The sequence below is a fragment of the Diadema antillarum genome, unplaced genomic scaffold, assembly GCF_040938485.1.
Source record: "Diadema antillarum isolate AM-2024a unplaced genomic scaffold, OU_Dant_1.0 scf00000148, whole genome shotgun sequence".
NCBI classification, from domain to species: domain Eukaryota; kingdom Metazoa; phylum Echinodermata; class Echinoidea; order Diadematoida; family Diadematidae; genus Diadema; species Diadema antillarum.
In genome coordinates this window covers 1191166-1209061 of record NW_027271037.1, presented here as the reverse complement: position 1 = coordinate 1209061, position 17896 = coordinate 1191166, and the positions used below count along the sequence as shown (strand labels likewise).

Here is a 17896-nt window from a genome sequence, read left to right as displayed (position 1 = left end):
TATTGTTTTCAGTAAAAAAAGTTGCGCAGCTGGTTGTGGACTAGTCTTTGAAAAATCTTCATGACTACCGGTATTGCAGAGATAGGGCAATATTTATAAAATCATAACCGCAGTGTGATTTGGGGTAACCGTAGTCTCCTTCCACCTCCTCAGGAATAATACAGTTACAAGAGGGAGGTTAACTTGGTTAAAGAATCTCATGAATAAGTGGTGCTGCTATTTTCAACAGTCTCGAATAGATTCCATCAATTTCATCCAGAAGCTTTCTACATCAAGCTGGGTTTTGACTATACATGTATATACCAGTAACTCTACCTTTCTGCACATTTTGATCACACATTGATGTAACACAAAAACAAACAAACAAACAAACAAACAAACATTTGGTTCAGTTCAGCTATGAAAATACTGTTGCAACAGTCCAAAATTGATGTGACCAGGGCATGGACAACTGTTACAGTTGCAGATTCACTGAGAAAACCACGAATTTGCTCAATTTTGCAAAAAGCGGAGAATAAACAAAATATGATGTTGTTCATGTGACTGTTCATGGTAAGGTGACTGTACACTATGGCCACAGACTGGTGGAGAAAAATAACGAAGAGATTTCCCAACAGTCAACGAGAGAGTTCCTTTAAACTTGGGAGTGATGTGGGAGTGAATATGAAGCAATTCAATTTTACTGTCGTTTAGCACAAGAGAACTGCTGGTCATCCAGCAAATGACTGCACACAATGCTACTTTTTTATTAATTGCCTCTCAATCGGCTGCTTTCGTATTTAAATTGTCATTAGTCCTGAATACAGATCATTACTATGACATAGAGTTCGAACATGAGTAAGAATTATAAGGTAAATAACATCTATAACTTAGACCTCTTCAAGTGTGTCGCTTTTGTTCATGTTTTCCCAAATACTCTCTAAAAGAATTGAGTGAAAATATTCACTCTTGAAGGAGTGAATACAAAAAAGAGTTAATTTATAGTGAAATTGGAGCGAATTTTGAGTGAAAATGTTCATTTTCACTCATTTTGGAGTGAACTCATTGCAGGGATCACTCGAAGATTTTGGAGTGATCCCTGTGGAGAGGGAAGAGGAAGCGGGTCTTTGAGTGGGAGAAAAACAGTCCCCAGAACCGGATGCCATGGAATGATACCTCAGTTATTGCTTTTTTTTTGTCCTTTGTGTTTGTCAGTCAGGGAATTTCCCTACTCGGACCACAATCTCTTTCGCCTTCCGTTCCCATGCATATAGGGCCCTGGTAGCCCTAGGTGCTGTTTTCCAGTCAAGTGTTTTCATATATACCCATTTTGTAACCCGATAATATACAAGGACAAAACGTGCAACGTATTCCCATGTAGGGTTGCCATACTTGACATACTTATCTGCAGACATGTTCCACGAATCACACTCCAAAATCCCAACGTGTCACATAGAGTACTCCAGGACGACGTTCAAAATTCAATAACCATAATCACAATTCGGCGTCTAGCTCTTCTCCCAGCTGGTACCCTTATTTTCAATATCCAATCAATTCCGGGTTATACACCCAAGTTAGCAAGTTTAGAGGAAAGAGAACGACGAAAGGGGACTTCGATTACCCCTAAAAGGTTACGTGAATGCAGCGGATGCCGAAATTTAGCAGAACGCAGCAGTGATTCTTGAGGGAAGTTGACAATGGGAGCATAGGTTATATACATCTTAGACCATATTTATTATGCAAAACGAAATGTCGCACGCAGTGAATTTGTATGTGGACTATAGATGAAATGAGTCAACCCATCCAATCTTGAGGGTTCTTTTAAATTTATATTTTTTGAAAGAGCAACTCTTCTTTTGCCTTCCGCTGAAGTTTGGGATCAATAAATGAACAGGATATTGTGTTTGTAGCAATTTTCTCGTACACTTTTTGTAGAAAAGTGTGATCAGGTGTGTCTTACAGAATCCCTCTTTCATTCCTCAAAAACGCTGAACGCACCCTCAACTTCCAACTCTGATAACTTAAAAAATAATGCTACAAATGTGAAATTTGGCGTTAATCTCGGAAAGAATATGTTTATAAAACATGCTTAATTTCAGCTAAATTTGATAATCCCTTCATTTCTATTTCTCTGGTGGTTTACATCTTTTTTTTTTTCTTTTGGTCCCATTCATCGCACAGCAAGCGCGGCTTGGTAAAGACTAAACGCTTGAATAGACTTGAATAGGCGTAAATATTCATCACTGAATGATAAACGCCTAAAATCAAAATAACAACAACGACAACAACAAGAACTTCGTACTTCAAACCTTCTTTTCTCTAGTTCACACTTTTCCGGAGTGCATGCTTTCTTTTCAATATTTAGATATTTAGATTTAGGTTGAAAGTGTCCATTGGAGTCAAGTTATACATCATTTTAAAGCTCAGAATATAAGATTATAATACTCTTAAGTAAAAATCAATGTTTGTCAACTTTTTGTTGGTTTTGTGATGCAGGATCACATGTTTAGCTTGATAAGAAATGCAAGGGCAGTAATTAGTCAAGATAATCTATGTGTACTTTTTATAATCAGAAAAAAATCCTTTCCTCTTATCTGCTTTTTCATAGTGTTTTAAAAACACCAAAATATTTACGAAAAGAAGAGAAAATGTATTAAAGAAAGCATGCAGTAGCCAAACGAAGGGCACGTAGTTTCTTCACTTTAAAATCAAGCTAGTTCCGCGTTCCACTCTGCGCATGATTGTGAAAAAGAAAGTCATTTTGTACAATCAGGCATGTTGGCTTTTTAGATTCACTGAGATCAGCATCCGTGATGTAATGATTATACATGTAGTCCTTTTGATGATGCGTGCCACCACATCCATCTGACAGGAAGCGTGGTATTTGGCACTATCGATGGAAGACAAACTGAATTCGTGCAAAGAATGCACTGAATGCTTCCCCAAGTGTTCATTGACAAACCATTCTGGCAAGTGTCTAGTCACAGTTGTCTCATATGCGCAAATTCACCCTTTGTTTCATCAATCATGACTTATGAATTCAATAAATAGTTGCGTCGGGCAAGCTTACGCAACCATTGTGCACATGACCTAACCCAGGAAATCAGAATGGTTTAAGATGGAGTTACAACTGTCTCTTTCCCTTAAAACCACAATTTGCAAAGTCTTGAACAAAGTCCGTGCCCAAGATGTAAGAAAATTAATGTATTGGCCAAATTCTGTTCTTTCGCTAATGTTTCATAGTGAAACAAAAATCAGGAATACTACTGTAGGAATTTTCGGGGAGGGGGTGTTAGTGAAGCGACTGCCCCCTCTACTCTGGCACTGTCTGATGCGCATCGTCTTATGACAAGAAAATTTTAGAGATTGAGCCACGACTGACTTTTCCCCGTTGAACCCGTTTTCAGTGCCGACACTCGAACTTATTTGAAGTAGTCACATGTGTCAAACGGGATCTGATTAGTCGACTGAACATTTCTAGACATTATTTGACATGATATAAACCTACACTTGAAAATTGGACCATGTCAGTTTTATTTGCCGGAATTTATCAGAAAATGATAAAAGCGTCTTTTTCAGAGGGCATGCAGAGTTTCAAACACTTTCCCAGCATACAGCTCCAATTTACACTTTTGCACCTATCTCTGGACGGTATTGACAGTTATTTCATGTTTTACCATGAAGTGAAATTTCATTACATTTCATAATAAACACGAAAAATATTCGTGACTGAAAAATGAATCATCAGATTGCTCTGAAAGACGGCGGCGTCGGGCTTTGAACATCAATGGCACTCATGTCTTGTGAAAATTTTTGTGCATCTTTAGAAAAATGTTTGAATAGTTATGAAAAGTATAGGAACTCCAGCTCTTGAATCTCATTGGTATAACAGCCCTGAACGGTACGTTTGCTTGTTCAGGTGCGTGTCGTTCAAAAAGGTATATTGGATCTTTAATTTTCCCTGATGAGAAATCCAGGGTTGTTGGTTTTGCGCAGAATGTAAGTGAGAACTCATTTTCTTTTTAAGACCCACCCCTCTTGATCATTGGCTGATAAAATCTCACATCCGCTGTCTGATTGGCCCTGCAGGAATCACTGCGAAAGCTCGGAAGGTCCGGGTGTCACCGCGCTCTCTCTCATTGGCCGACTCTTTTACTTCTTGTTGTCAACGCGAGGCCTTGTATCAAAATCAACAAGTGGCAAAGACGAAGCATTTCTATGGCAAGGCAAAACAATGTCTATTGTGTTTTGTTTTGTTTTGTTTTAAAGGGGGGGGGGGAGCAAAACATCACTGGCAAAACAGGCTCTATTTTCTTCTTATTAATGTAAACTTTATTCAGCCGTTGTGTTGAACTACAGATTTCCCCCCAATAATTGGTCATTAAACGATATATACCATCTATACAGTTACGGTCAAAAGGTGGGAGAGGTATAAGAACATAAAAATGCGTCCACCAACACACACACACACACACACACACACACGCACGCACACACACGAACACTTTTTTATTTTTGTCAATCCTTCATTTTTCTTTCTTTTTGATACGAACCATAGCATATACAAACAAGTTAATTGCAAAATAATACAAATTTCATTATAAAAAAAATTACAAATGAAAAAGAATTTTGTATCAAAAAAAGGATAAAGGAAAGGCAAACACACACACACATATACACACACATACATACACACAGACTCAATCACTCCAGACATGAAATGAACTCATACCAGCACAACTTCAGGCACATCGGAACAAACATCCTGTATTGCAAACAAGTGAAGTGGGATATTGTACCCTGGGGTTTTGCGAATAGGCAGTGAAGTGCATCGTTTTAAAATACAGGCACAACTTTGTATTTCCTTTTTGCTCTTAAAAAAAAAATGGCAACAAACATCAAACAAACCTATCATTCTCTGACGGCTTTACCAGGAGACCCTATGCAGCAGGGGAAGGGAGTTTACCATCGATACTAACTTGATGGAAGAAAACAAAGAATTACGTAAGGAAAGATAAAATAAGAGACAGGTTTTCAGTTAGCAGGCCATGTTGTGACATGTGCATCTCATTTCATGTTTGTTCAAAGTGCTGTACTCAAGTACCACTGATCAAGATGTAGATAAACAATACAACATCACGATGCATGAAATAGATATAAATACTATCAATTGTGTTTATTCATACCTAATTACAAAAGTACACAATATGTATTTGTAACATATGCTGTACATACAAGTGTACTGGAAACAAAACACCCTAATATAATAATGGAGAATCTATCGTTTACAACCAAAAGTATTTGCTGATCAGTTTTACAAAAAAGCATAAACAAAATTGAATTTTGCCATTCTATGTACCAAAGGATGGTCGAGCAAATCATAGGACTTTATGCTCAACTTCTAAAATTTGACATCAGTTTGCTGCTCTGATATTGATTTTAAACACAGAGAAAGATTTATATTAAAACATAATAAATCTCTATAATTATCAACTTTCTTCATGAAATTAATTGGGAGTTATCAACAGGAGGAGATGCCTTGATATCATTATCGACAACCATGACAAAAAGCCTGGTATGAATTGAGCAGCAACAACAAACGATTGGTCAGTATGTGCGTCACCTTTAGGTAGTTGCAAAGTACTGAATCATTAACTATCAAATACATTTCATATCAAACACAACTCTTCCCCAACAGAAAGGAGTAAATGCTTGAGGTCATAAAGAGAATAAAATTTCTGTATATACAAGTATAAATTATGTAGAGATCACACTTTTTCAATGCAATGATACAACTCAGACCTATAATATTATAATCAAACATTATCATATCCTCTTTTAACATTGATGTAAAATATATCATTCATAAAATGAATACTGTCATCATGTTTTAAAGAATCAACTTCAAACAAAAAGAGAACCTGACCAGAAATTAATGAAAGTGAGTAAACCGAATATGGGATTCCAACCCTATGAAATCCCATTTTCTTGCTTATTTTCATTCATATATTTCAAAGACTCTAATTTTCGTCGCTATCACATTTAATACACCTGTCATAAAGCTTTTGTTAAAAAATTTTACAAGTTGTCCATTTTCTGAATATATCTTTCACACTGACTCTTTTATAACCTAGATTGATGTGGATTGGCCAGCTGCATTGAGAAACACAAACCAACAACATAAATGTTACCCCCTTGCATCATAAAACAACAAACCACAAACAGAGCATGAAAAATATACCTCAAACATGTGTCCAAAGAACAATACCCACTATTTCTACTTATCAACAATGTTTACATGACAGCCGATGTGTGGTCACGTTCAAGTTTGCAATTGTAGGCACTAGACTGACAAACCTAACACAAGGAGGAGAGGTCTGCATGGGAAGCATGACTTGAAAAAAAAAGTGTCATCATTCTAGATAACAAAATGTGATGTGTTTGTTCATTACTTTGTAATCAAACTTAAAGGACATGTTCACCTTCATATGTGACCGTGCACCTCAAAACGAACATAAAGTCGCACACACTGATACTGCGTGAGGACTGAAAATAAGTGAAATGGGTCAACCTAGCCGAACTTAACTTTTTCATATTTTCTGAAAGAGCGGGTCTTCTTTTACATTATGCTAAAATTTGGTATCATAAAATGGGCAGGAAAGTGTGTTTTTTAGCAGTTTATCTCGAACATTTTTGGTAGAATAGTGTGATTAGGTGTGTCTTTAGAATCCCTTTTTCATTTCTGAAAAACCTTGACCACACTCTTCACTTTCAACTCTAATAACTTTTGATAGGATAGTGCTACTGCTTTGAAAGTTAGCATTAATTATGGACAAATTGTGTTAATGAGGCATGCTTAATTTCAGTTTAATCTGATAATCCCTTCATTGTTGTTACTCTGGTTGTTTACTTCCTGTTTTTGTCCCATTCATCGCACAGCCAGCATGGTTTGGTAAAGATTAAGCGCACGAATAGACACTGTACTTCAGAGCCTCTTTTCTCAGTTCACACTTTTCCTGAGTTTGTGCTTTCTTTCCAATATTTAGATAGGTTAGGAGAGTCCATTTGATTTGAGTTATACATCATTTTAAAGCTTAAAGTCTGCTCTTTCAGAATATGGTCTTAACTAAAAATTCATGTCTGGCGACTGTTTGTTTGTTTTGAGGTGCAGGGTCACATATACAAGTTGATTAAGTGAATGCAGCAATATTAGTAGAACACATAAGTGAAAGTTTTTGGGGAAATCCGACAATCCATTCCAAAGTTATGGATTTTTAAAGTATCCGAGCAGTCCTTCCTGGATGAGAAGACTACTACACTGTATGATGTCACGTGCATAGAATGATATAAGGGAAATAAAAAGAGAATTTCACAAAGCTTTACATTTTGAAGAAGGTGCTTACTTTTTTTGACTTGTGACTGACCTATGCTAAGGATGATATTATTTCCCCTGCCTTCTGGAAGAGCCAAGTCAAGTGTTCTTTACTTATGCGAGAAAAGTGAGAATATGATGAATTTTCCCTATACTTTAATTATATCGTTGTACACATGTGACATCACAAGCTGTAGTAGTCTTCTCATCCAGCCATGACTGAGCAGAAACTTCAAAAATTCATAACTTTTGAACGGATTGTCCAATTTTCCTCAAACTCTCACTGATGTGTTCTACTAATATTGCTGCATTCACTCAACCCCAATGTCTATAAAGGTGAACTTGTCCTTTAAAGAGGTTGTCACAATAGTTCAGAAGTATATCCTGCCTTCTGCTGACACATACTGGAAGATAAGCCACTTTTCAGTGCCTGAATCATATATCAACCTCTCCCTCCGCCAACCAGTTTTTATCAGTCAAAATATACATACAGTTGCCTTTTCTCCTCATATTCCCTAACAAATTAGGGAAGCTAATTCCATGAAATTAGTGCGGTTACTGACGCCTTAAACCTGAGCCCTGAACATGCTTGTAATGCAGTCAGACACATAACACATACGTTGCCCTAAAGAGTAGTAATCACATAGCATTATGACAGCAGATGTAAAAGCATCATTTATATGCAGCAAATCAGATAAATGAGGTCCGATTTTCTCTTATCAATCGGGTTAAGTTGACATACGAGGATGACAGTATGTCAACCTGTGCATATGACAAAAATATAACATGAATTACGAGAACTGTGCTAGAAAAACACATCTGGACCATGTGTACTTCAAATATGCTTCAAATAATTTTTTTGTGCACACATGGCCAAATACACTGTGGGTGTAGTGAGTATTTACTTATTAAACCAAGACTTTCACATTTTCTGCTCTCATGTGAAGTCCATCCGATATCTTTGACAAAATAATCTGTTTGATTGGGCTTTTTTCATAGCAGGTGTTACTTGGGAATAATTATGATCTCAGGGGAAAAAAAAATGTATTGTGCAGATAATGAATCAATTGAGTGGTCTCTAGATAGCCACTACTTGTATGTAAAAAGCATTATAAAAGTGCCAGACAGGGAAAGACTCCTCGAAATATAGACTGCTATCAAAATCATCTGTTTGTAGAAACATTTACTCAACTTATTTTACGGCTGCACAAGAAAGCTTTGAGGGCATTTTCAGTTCTTTTTACATTGGAATCTGGAATGGCAGTATGATAAGCAAGCATACACTGAACTTGAATCATCGATGATGTAAATCACAAGAATTTCAGTTTGCAAAAATATACTTCCAGCTGTTAAAAAGCAAACCTTGTGAAAACCCCCAGAAAAATAGTAATTTGTATCATTATACAACCTATTCTCACTTGCCCTCTAGCCCCGAACTCTTTGCGACTACAGGCTCTGATTTTATGTTGGTCGCAGCTCCACTCATAGACAGGATGATCACCATGTCGTTCATACATCTGTTTGTGTCACCCTATAAAGTATCAGTCGCTATCCTTCAGGGCCTTGAGCGTGTACCCCTTGGTTGTTATAACTCCGCGACATCGGATGAGAACAGAGAAGCGCAGTGTCCAGGCAGGATACCATCGCTCAGAGTCGGGGCCCGGGAAGAACTCGCCGAGGACAGATTGGAACTCCTCCGGTGGTAGGACGTCTGTGGAAAGCAGGTGGCAAGACAGAAAACACGCACATACGGAAATCAACGGAATAATTCTAGAAGCAAAAACATACTACAGTTGAACCTCTCGTATCCAGACAAGTCGGGACCGGGGCTTATCCGGATAAGGGATTTGGCCGGATACGAGAGACTCAATGCTTTATACATGTACATATACATACACATGTACTGATGTAGCCCATTGTAGTACCACATGTAGTAATGTGTATACTGCAACCTTTTCATTGTTACACTCAGTAACAGACCCCAAAATAGAGGTTCGTGTTTGCAAGAATGAAATCATTTTCTTTTATAAATTCTTGGGATGATTTACCTAAATAATTATTAAGAAATGTATCAAGTATATGTAATTCATGTGTGTTTGTGTAGGAGTGCTCAAGGAGTTGGGAATCCCCCTTTCCTCCTGTAATTATTTAAAATAAAATCACGGCGAGATTGCGGCCGTATAATAGAGAGATCCGGATAAAGGGAGGCTGGATGAGAGAGGTTCAACTGTACATATTATTGTAGTAGTACTCAGAAGAGCTGAAAATTAATCTTTCACCATTTGAAATTTGCTTGCAATGCGTAGAAAGGGTCGACAAAGAGACTTTCCTGACTGACACAATTTGCCAGAATGATGAGTTTATTTGGAGTACTTTTGAGATCAAAAGTGAAGAATTATTTAGATCTTAGTACACTTTTATTGCAGAAGAGCCCTCCCTGTTCAGCAGTGTGCATAGGTAAAACATTATGTGTTGATTAATCGTGCCCTAGCAATTATATTTTCTAACAAGCTTCCTGCGAGTCATACTTGTGTGGAAGATGGGTGGATACTGTTGTGGTTAAATTTGTTGATTAGCAATAATCAATTATGAAAAATTATGTGGCAAAAATGTTAGTGGCATGACAGCATCTGTTTGGTAAAACACAAGCATTGATTCAATTGGATCACAAAGAAGCTCTAATGCAGATACTAACTCTATAAGCTTTCGTATGTTTGATTTTATGATTTTGTAATATTGTTTTCCATCATATGTCACTTTTTTTTTAATCCACTTTTTTTTTTAATTTGGACTCCTCTGAAAACCAGCATTATTATGTTGAGAAGGGCTCTCAAGCTTGTTATAAATCATATTGTTAGAAATGTACATGTATGTTTGTATGTTATGTCTTTCTCTACAGGAAATACAACACCCTACAATACAACAGTCTATCACCTACTGTCCTCACAATCAACATAGATCATCACATACAGGGTATACAGGAAAATAAAGACTTTATGATGTGCTGGGAGTATATTGTGTTGGTCTACACATATGATGGCATTTCTCTATGCACGTCACATTTTCACTTGGAAGCCCAAGGGAACCCCCCCCCCCCCCCCCACCCCCTCCATCCTTAATCTGCCACTGATTATGTACCCCCACAAAAGAGAAGGCACCTAAAAGAATCTGCAGAAATTCCTCTCACCACTGGCATCATTGTGAGTCAGGAGCTGGATCTTGTTTGCCTTGGCATACTCATTCAACTCTGGTGGGATGACACAGCACGTTTCCTGGTTGAGCTGGTCTATGATTGGTTTCACCTGGAAGGAGAGGGAAGAAAAATGAGAGAGAAAACTAAACAAATGTGCTACAACAAAAAAGTCAGTTGAGGTCAATTTTCTGAAAATGAAATGACACTATTCCCTTACTCTTCCACTTTAATTTCATTTAACTCTACTCATAAAAGTACTCGATGCAGAGATATTGATTATTTTGTGAGATTATGTTAAGTGGTCAAAGAAATCAGCATTTTGAGAAATACTGCCTTCAAAGTCTTCCTTCCGCCCAATCATGATCAAGGAGAGGAAAGACAGTTTTCACCTCTTGACAAATAGAAGGTACGCTCCAAGCAACCTCAGCGATGCTCACTCAAGCTTAGTGCCAGTGGTCTAACACAACCAACTAGAAATATCACTGAAGGTGATTAATACCCCCGCCCCGTGACGACAGTTTTACCCAAGGAATGATCTTTCCTTGATCTTCTGCCATTTAAATGCCGTTACCATGGCAACGCAGCTTTCGACACGTCCGAAAAATATGTCTTGCACATCTTCCCACCAAGACTATTGTGTGTGCCACATTTCATAAGCTTTTGTCAAAAACTGAGGAAGTAGTTCAATCCACAAGATCTTTCCTTGATCTTCCGCCATTAATATGCCGCCATGGCAACGCAGCTTCCGACACGTCCAAAAAATATGTCTTGCACATCTTCCCACCAAGACCAATGTGTGTGCCACATTTCATGAGCTTCAGTCGAATACAGAGGAAGTAGTTCAATCCGCAAGATCTTTCCTTGATCTTCTGCCATTTATATGCCGTTACCATGGCAACGCAGCTTCCGACACGTCCGAAAAAATATGTCCTCCACATCTTCCCACCAAGATCAAGGTGTGTGCCACATTTCATAAGCTTTGGTCAAAAAACTGAGGAAGTAGTTAAATCCGCAAGGTCTTTCCTTGATCTTCTGCCATTAATATGCCGTTACCATGGCAACGTACTTTCGGGTACTGTCAAAAAATGCGTCTTTCACATCTACAACCAAAGGCACACATCTGTACCAAGTTTCATGGAAATTGGGCAAAAACTGAGGAAGTAGTTTGCAACACAAAATTTTCCATCATTTTGGCTCATAATATGTGAGCTGTTACCATGGCAACATACTTTTTGTCACAGTCAAGAAATGTGTCATGCTGACCTATATCCTAAGACAAACATTCAATATGAATTCCATGAGAATTGGAAGAACACTGATGAAGCAGTTTTGCCATGAAGCATTTTGCCCTATATTTTACCAATAACATGCCGTTACCATGGCAACGCACTTTTTGCCACTGCGGAAATATGTGTCTTGCACATTAACATATTCAGATGAACATCTGTACCTAATTTCATAAAAATTGATCCAAAACTGTGGGAGGAGTTCGCGACGCAAGATTTGTACCCATTTTTGCCAATAATATGCCGTTACCATGGCAACGTACTTTTGGGTACTGTCAAAAAATACGTCTTGCACATCTACAACCCAAGGCACACATCTGTGCCAAGTTTTATGGGAATCGGTTGAAAACTGAGAAAGTAGTTCGCGACGCAATATTTGCAACGGACCGACCGCCCGCCGCCTGACCGCCCGACCGCCCGCCGCGACTGTCCGCTGATTCCTATATACCCCCTTCAAACTTCGTTTGGCGGGGGTATAATTAGTAACAAGGATGTCACGCACCAACCAATAAGATCGCTCCCTTGTTGCTAGGGGCAGAGTCTATTTGCGGCGAGAAATCAAAATCTTCAGACAGGTTTCTGTTCCATTGAAAGTCAGAAAATCATGGCCCAGAAAAATGGTAATTTGTTGCCTCTCCTTTGGTCATTTAGCTTTGAAATTTTGGCAGATTATAGACGAAACACTAAAGGTCCTGTTTACCTTTGGGAACAGTGATTTCAAAAATGCTCAAGATATCACATTTAATACATGTGTGTAGGTCTGTTGTATCACAAAACATCCTACCATATAAATTTCTCGCAGTAAAGCCTAAAATATTAGGAGATATCAGTATTTTTCTCATTAAACCATAACTGTAGAGGGTTTAGTCTGGAAACATCTTTAATATAACTATTGTTCACATTTTGTGTATTTAACAATACTTTATGTTGATTATACAGATTCAAATTTTTACAGAGGTTGTTTGTATCCCATTATCATTATTATTATTATTATTATTATTATTATTATTATTATTATTATTATTATTATTATCATTATTATTATTATCATTATTATTATTATTATTATTATTATTATTATTATTATTATTATCATTATCATTATTAACTGGAAAAAAGCAAATTGAAGTGTTGTAAGGATTATCTCCCTCTATGGTCTGACATCACTGAATGTAGGGAACACATGCAGGTACAGTCTCCACTTCTGGGCTCCAAATATTCTTACCCTTGACCAGTTGTATAGCTCCTCAAGCATCGTCTTGTCTGCGTCACAGATCCCAAGGGCCCCTATGCGACCTCTGCTGACCTCCCGCTCAAGTTCCCACCACAGCGGCTTGTAGTGCTCAAAGGTGAGATCCTCGATAACGTTCGGCCTTTTTGAAATGGCCAGTAGCAGAACATCAATCTTGGCAAGGTTGAGTTCTTTCAATACTGCATGGATAAAAATAAGAGGCTTGAAACAGTATGCAATACTTTAATAGTGGAAATTTGCGGCTACTTTATGATACCAGAGACTACAGTAAAATAAAAGCACACAAATATTTTTTGCCTATTCTACATACTGCTATGTATTGTGTGCAAAATTAATTGAACTCAGCTGAGCATGAAAACTTACTCAAGTGAAGGGGGGAGTAATAGAAAGACAAATTACACATTCAACAAGAAATTATTCATTTTGACTGCCATCCACTGTTAAAGGGATTGCATCATTTTGTTTGCAAAGCAGCTACAATGTGTGTAGGATAGCATCCCGGATTGCATCCCGGTATAGCTTCCTTGGAACTGCGAATGGGATTATTGCAATAAGTAACTAAGGATAATGTTCATGTACGCATGTGACTATTGAATACATACATTTCATAGTAAAGACCACACTGATGATGTACCGTACATACAGCACTGTCGAAAAGCATTTAATCCAAGAATGGGGTTTTATAAAGTGAGAACGGTTCAACAATCCATATTATGAACAATGTTTAAAAAAAAAGAAAAACATCATCATCCTCTCTTTGGGCACAACATGCTGCTCATGAAGATACGCTGTAAATTTATCTTGTGCATTCTGAATTTATCTGCAGCAATGTTTATGATTGTGGTTATGTACTATTAGATCTAAAAAGGACAACTGCTTCCAAGATCACTTTGAAGTTATATGGTCAAAGAGATGATTACCCATATCAACTGCCTCAGTAATCTCCTCCTCATCACTCTTTGTGATCATGAGCTTCACCGTAACTTTGAGGTCCTCCCTAGCCTCGGAATGCTGGGAAGGGGCGTTCTGAGGGTCAGAAAGCTGGATCACTTCCCCTTGGAGACAGCCTGTGTCACCAGCCTTTTCTACACAATTCTTCAATGTTTGCCGCAGGCAGAATTTGATCTGTATGGGGTGCATGAAATGGAGTTAGAGGAATAACTTTAGAGAATGGGTTTTACTTTTACAATCAAGACATCAAGTTACCAAAAAAAAAAAAAAATTGTATAACACGGGGCATTCTCATTTCCATTTTTGTATAGACCTAAGTTTATTACTGAATCATACAGTCTTCTGTATTTCTAACAGATTGTGTGAGCAACCAAAGAAATGCATTGATAAACTACAAGTAGATTCCTCTACAAGTACAAGACTCTTCAAAATCAAAGAGGAGAGTAAGAAGAGACAGCTCAACTCTAACCTTATTAATATTAGCTCTATAATAACATGATAAGGTCTAGCTACAGTGCACTCCTGTTATAACAAAATGCTCGGGACCGGTCGTTTTCTTTCGTTATAAACGAACAAATACAATATACATGACAAAAACAAGGAAACCACGCACATATCATATTCTGTTTGTTGAATACTCATCATACACTGAAAAGCTATGTGAAACGGGAATGGTACCTTTTTAATTTCGTTTGAATATTACATTTAAAAGAGAGCATAAAGTTTTTGTATTGTTTTGTATAGTTTTTCTATGGAAAAATAATGGTTTAGGATTCGGTTAAAGTTCGCTATTCTAAAAGTTCGTAACTCCAAAGGGTCCTTATTACGAAGTTTCGCCATTCCCGGGATTCTGAAGGCTTGTTCATTTGAAGCTTTACTCTTCCTAAGATTCGTTATGAATTCTGAAAGTTCATAATTTAGATATAAATACACTTGTAATATTATTCGTTTTCCAAAGGTTTGTTGATCGGAAAATGAAATGAGGTCTGTCATTCCTAAGGTTTGTAAATCAAGAAATGAGAAAGGATCACTATTCAGAAAGTTCGTTGTTCTGAAGGTTTTTTTTTCATCTGAAAATGAAATAAGGTTCTTTATTCAGGAGAAGGTTTAATAAAAAAAAAGATGAGAAAGGTTAGTTATCTCAAAGGTTCAGTTATCTTACGACAATTGTAAGATTTGCAGTTCCTAAGTTTTGTTAGTGGACTCGCCTTCTTCACTTTTGGATTAACAAAACGTTGTTTTCATTGTTCCGTTTAATGAATGTGTGGAATTCCTATCATTTTCGGACTAACGAACTGTCGTAATAAGAACCACATTTCTTTGTCAGGTGGACAAACCTTATTAATAATGAACCTTCAGAATACTAGTAATGCCAAAATGTTCGTAATAACAAACCCTGTTCATTTTCGAACTAGTGGACATTTAGGTGTTATTTGTATCAGAATCTGTGTGTTTTGTATTAAAGAACCTTCGGAGCAGTAACACCAACCTTATTGTATCAGACTACTGTATTACAATAATCTTATTTATTATCAGACTACTGTATTACAATAACCTTTATTTATTAATCAGATTATTGTATTACAATAACGCAAGTTCCCCCCAGGAAACTGTGCGTGACACAAGGAGCGAACAGTCACGCAGTGATTTGAAGTGTTCGCCCATGCAGAGACGCTGTACTGGTAAATGCTTGTTCCACTACGTATTTTCAGAAGCGATCCACATTTCGTTATAACGGGTTAATGGAGCACATTTCTTTTGTTTTTCTTCGTCAGTGGCACTCGAAAAAGACTTCGTTATAACAAAAATTTCGCTATAAACGTGTTACCGGTACGTGTTTGTCATTTAAGCAAATTTTGTACCATAGACTTTAATGGCGATAATTTTGGTACAAGAAGTTTTACTTCGTTATATTGACGAAATTTCGTTTTAACGGGAGCCAGGACTCCGGGAGTGCACTGTAAAATATAGGTCTATGCGCAATAATGCTAATATTTACTATAAATTAAATTTATTGCTAGGTCGGACGTAATGCGCCGACTAACAAGTAGCTAGACAGAATATAGAAAGATCCGTGTGTTTTTTCTTTTTTTTTCGACGTTATTGCTCTCTTTGGGGGATTCCGTGAAGGCAGACGCAGCAGTCTCCGCGGAACATATATCCCCATACCCAGTGCCAGTGGCATAGCCCCGGAGACCCGCCGCTCCCAACGCTGCACGTTGGGGCTGGTCGCACTTAAATAGTTTACCAGTGGCAGAGATGTAGGGTGGAACATCCTATTACCGGACGCTTTTCTTTGTGGCTTTGAATTCCGTACTCATAGAATGAAATTTAGGCTAAAAACAACACCACTTATTCACAGACTCATGGAAATTACGAATTCAGCCAACTTACGTCATTTCTTCGTTCCAGTTTTTAGAAAATATGCTTCAAACATACCCCTCTAAAAATAGTGTTTTTTTGCGCGGTGCAAAATCGCATTGTATTACCGGACGCGATTTTCGTAATCGAATAATTGAGGTCTTTCGCACCTAATCCTTGCACCAGAATCACAATTCATCCCACAAATCACCGTACACTTTCTCACCGAGCGGATGACACACAAAAAAATCGGCAAATGAGGCTCAAATTTCGTATTTTACAGTAAAATGTCTGTCTTGACCATTTCGAACAGTTCACGCAATAAACCTTGTGAGAAATCGACAACTGGTTAGAGTATACGTGCTTTGTCTATGGGAGCTGCACGCACGGGCGATGAGTTGCGTGCCCCTTGCGCACAGTTTTTTTCTACTCCGCATCGTTCGCGTTTGAGGAGGATAGCTACAAATTATCAGTGAACTTTTGGTTCTAATAGAATCTTCAGCATTTTTCCTGTATGTGAGTGGGATTTCACAGAATTTCAGTCACGAAATGTGATTCAAACATGCATAAATATTAACTATGACGAGGTGCGGGTCACTCAACTATAAATTTGAGGTAAAATGTGAATTTTTTCGTGTTTTTACATTTTTATGTGGCATTTTTTTGCGATTTCGTTCCACACAAAGTTCTGTGAGGCTAATCTACGAAGTCTCGCGCGTACAGAATGTCATTAGTACGCAAAAATGTGCGTGTCCGGTAATACCATGCGTCCGGTAATACCATGCTTGCCCCTACGTGTACATACCGATCATTCGGTCAACAACTAACACAATACTACATGTGTGGGACTGAATATGAACTGCGCTTTAGCTGTTTTAACAACTGTCTTACCTCCTCTGTTGAGGACTTCGGAACTTTTCGCTTTAAGCTACCCCAGTTGAGAATATTACCACAGCTTAAAACCAAAGTGGTTGCTCTTGGTATTCTTTGAGGTAGTGACATTGTGCACTTTGTGGCTGTTTTACCAAGTGACTGGACTGCTCGTGTTAAAGGCTTATGTACAGTGTATACACGCAACCACCGTAGTCTACTGCTGAGTAGCTTGTCATGTGATAGACCACGGAGGTCATACCTCCTTGGATAGACACCGTACAGTGGACGTACAGTACCATGCCAACTTTGTGTTCTGTAGTAGACAGAACTTTGTGATTTGTTTGCTATGTCTTCTTTTCTTTTAATCTATCAAAAGTACCTACAGAAAGGCACATTTTACTACCAGTAGGCATACAGGACTGCATGCAGAGATACTAATACACCCGTGATTCGGTTACATGATTATGTATTCTAGCTGATGCTTTGCATCGTTTATTGCTTTTTTTTTTTTTGGGGGGGGGGGGGTCTTGATAAAAACACGATTACGTATTGTAAGTACGGCAGTCCTTGAATCTAGTTGTTTTTAGCGGTGATGACGGCAGAGCATAAAACTTTAATGAGTACAATGT

General features: G+C 37.9%; 1 protein-coding gene across 1 annotated transcript; it reads right to left on the bottom strand.

The window, feature by feature from the left end:
- Positions 1 to 5159: 5159 nt before the first annotated feature.
- Positions 5160 to 17470, bottom strand: LOC139721737 (glutamate--cysteine ligase regulatory subunit-like). Its single transcript, XM_071633057.1, has 5 exons — positions 17286 to 17470; positions 14003 to 14207; positions 13056 to 13261; positions 10539 to 10653; positions 5160 to 9062 (listed from the first exon to the last, which is right to left on the bottom strand). Exons 1-5 carry the CDS (start codon positions 17394 to 17396, stop codon positions 8893 to 8895), a joined length of 807 nt encoding a protein of 268 aa, XP_071489158.1. The 5' UTR covers positions 17397 to 17470; the 3' UTR covers positions 5160 to 8892.
- Positions 17471 to 17896: the final 426 nt, after the last annotated feature.

What these genes read in the sequence shown, in the direction of transcription:
- LOC139721737 (XM_071633057.1), bottom strand. Translation starts at nt 17,396, where the DNA reads ATGTCACTACCTCAAAGAATACCAAGAGCAACCACTTTGGTTTTAAGC. An exon ending in CGAAGTCCTCAACAGAGGAG is followed by an intron (nt 14,208 to 17,285) that starts GTAAGACAGTTG and finishes CACCCCATACAG; the next exon opens with ATCAAATTCTGCCTGCGGCA. An exon ending in TACTGAGGCAGTTGATATGG is followed by an intron (nt 13,262 to 14,002) that starts GTAATCATCTCT and finishes TTATCCATGCAG; the next exon opens with TATTGAAAGAACTCAACCTT.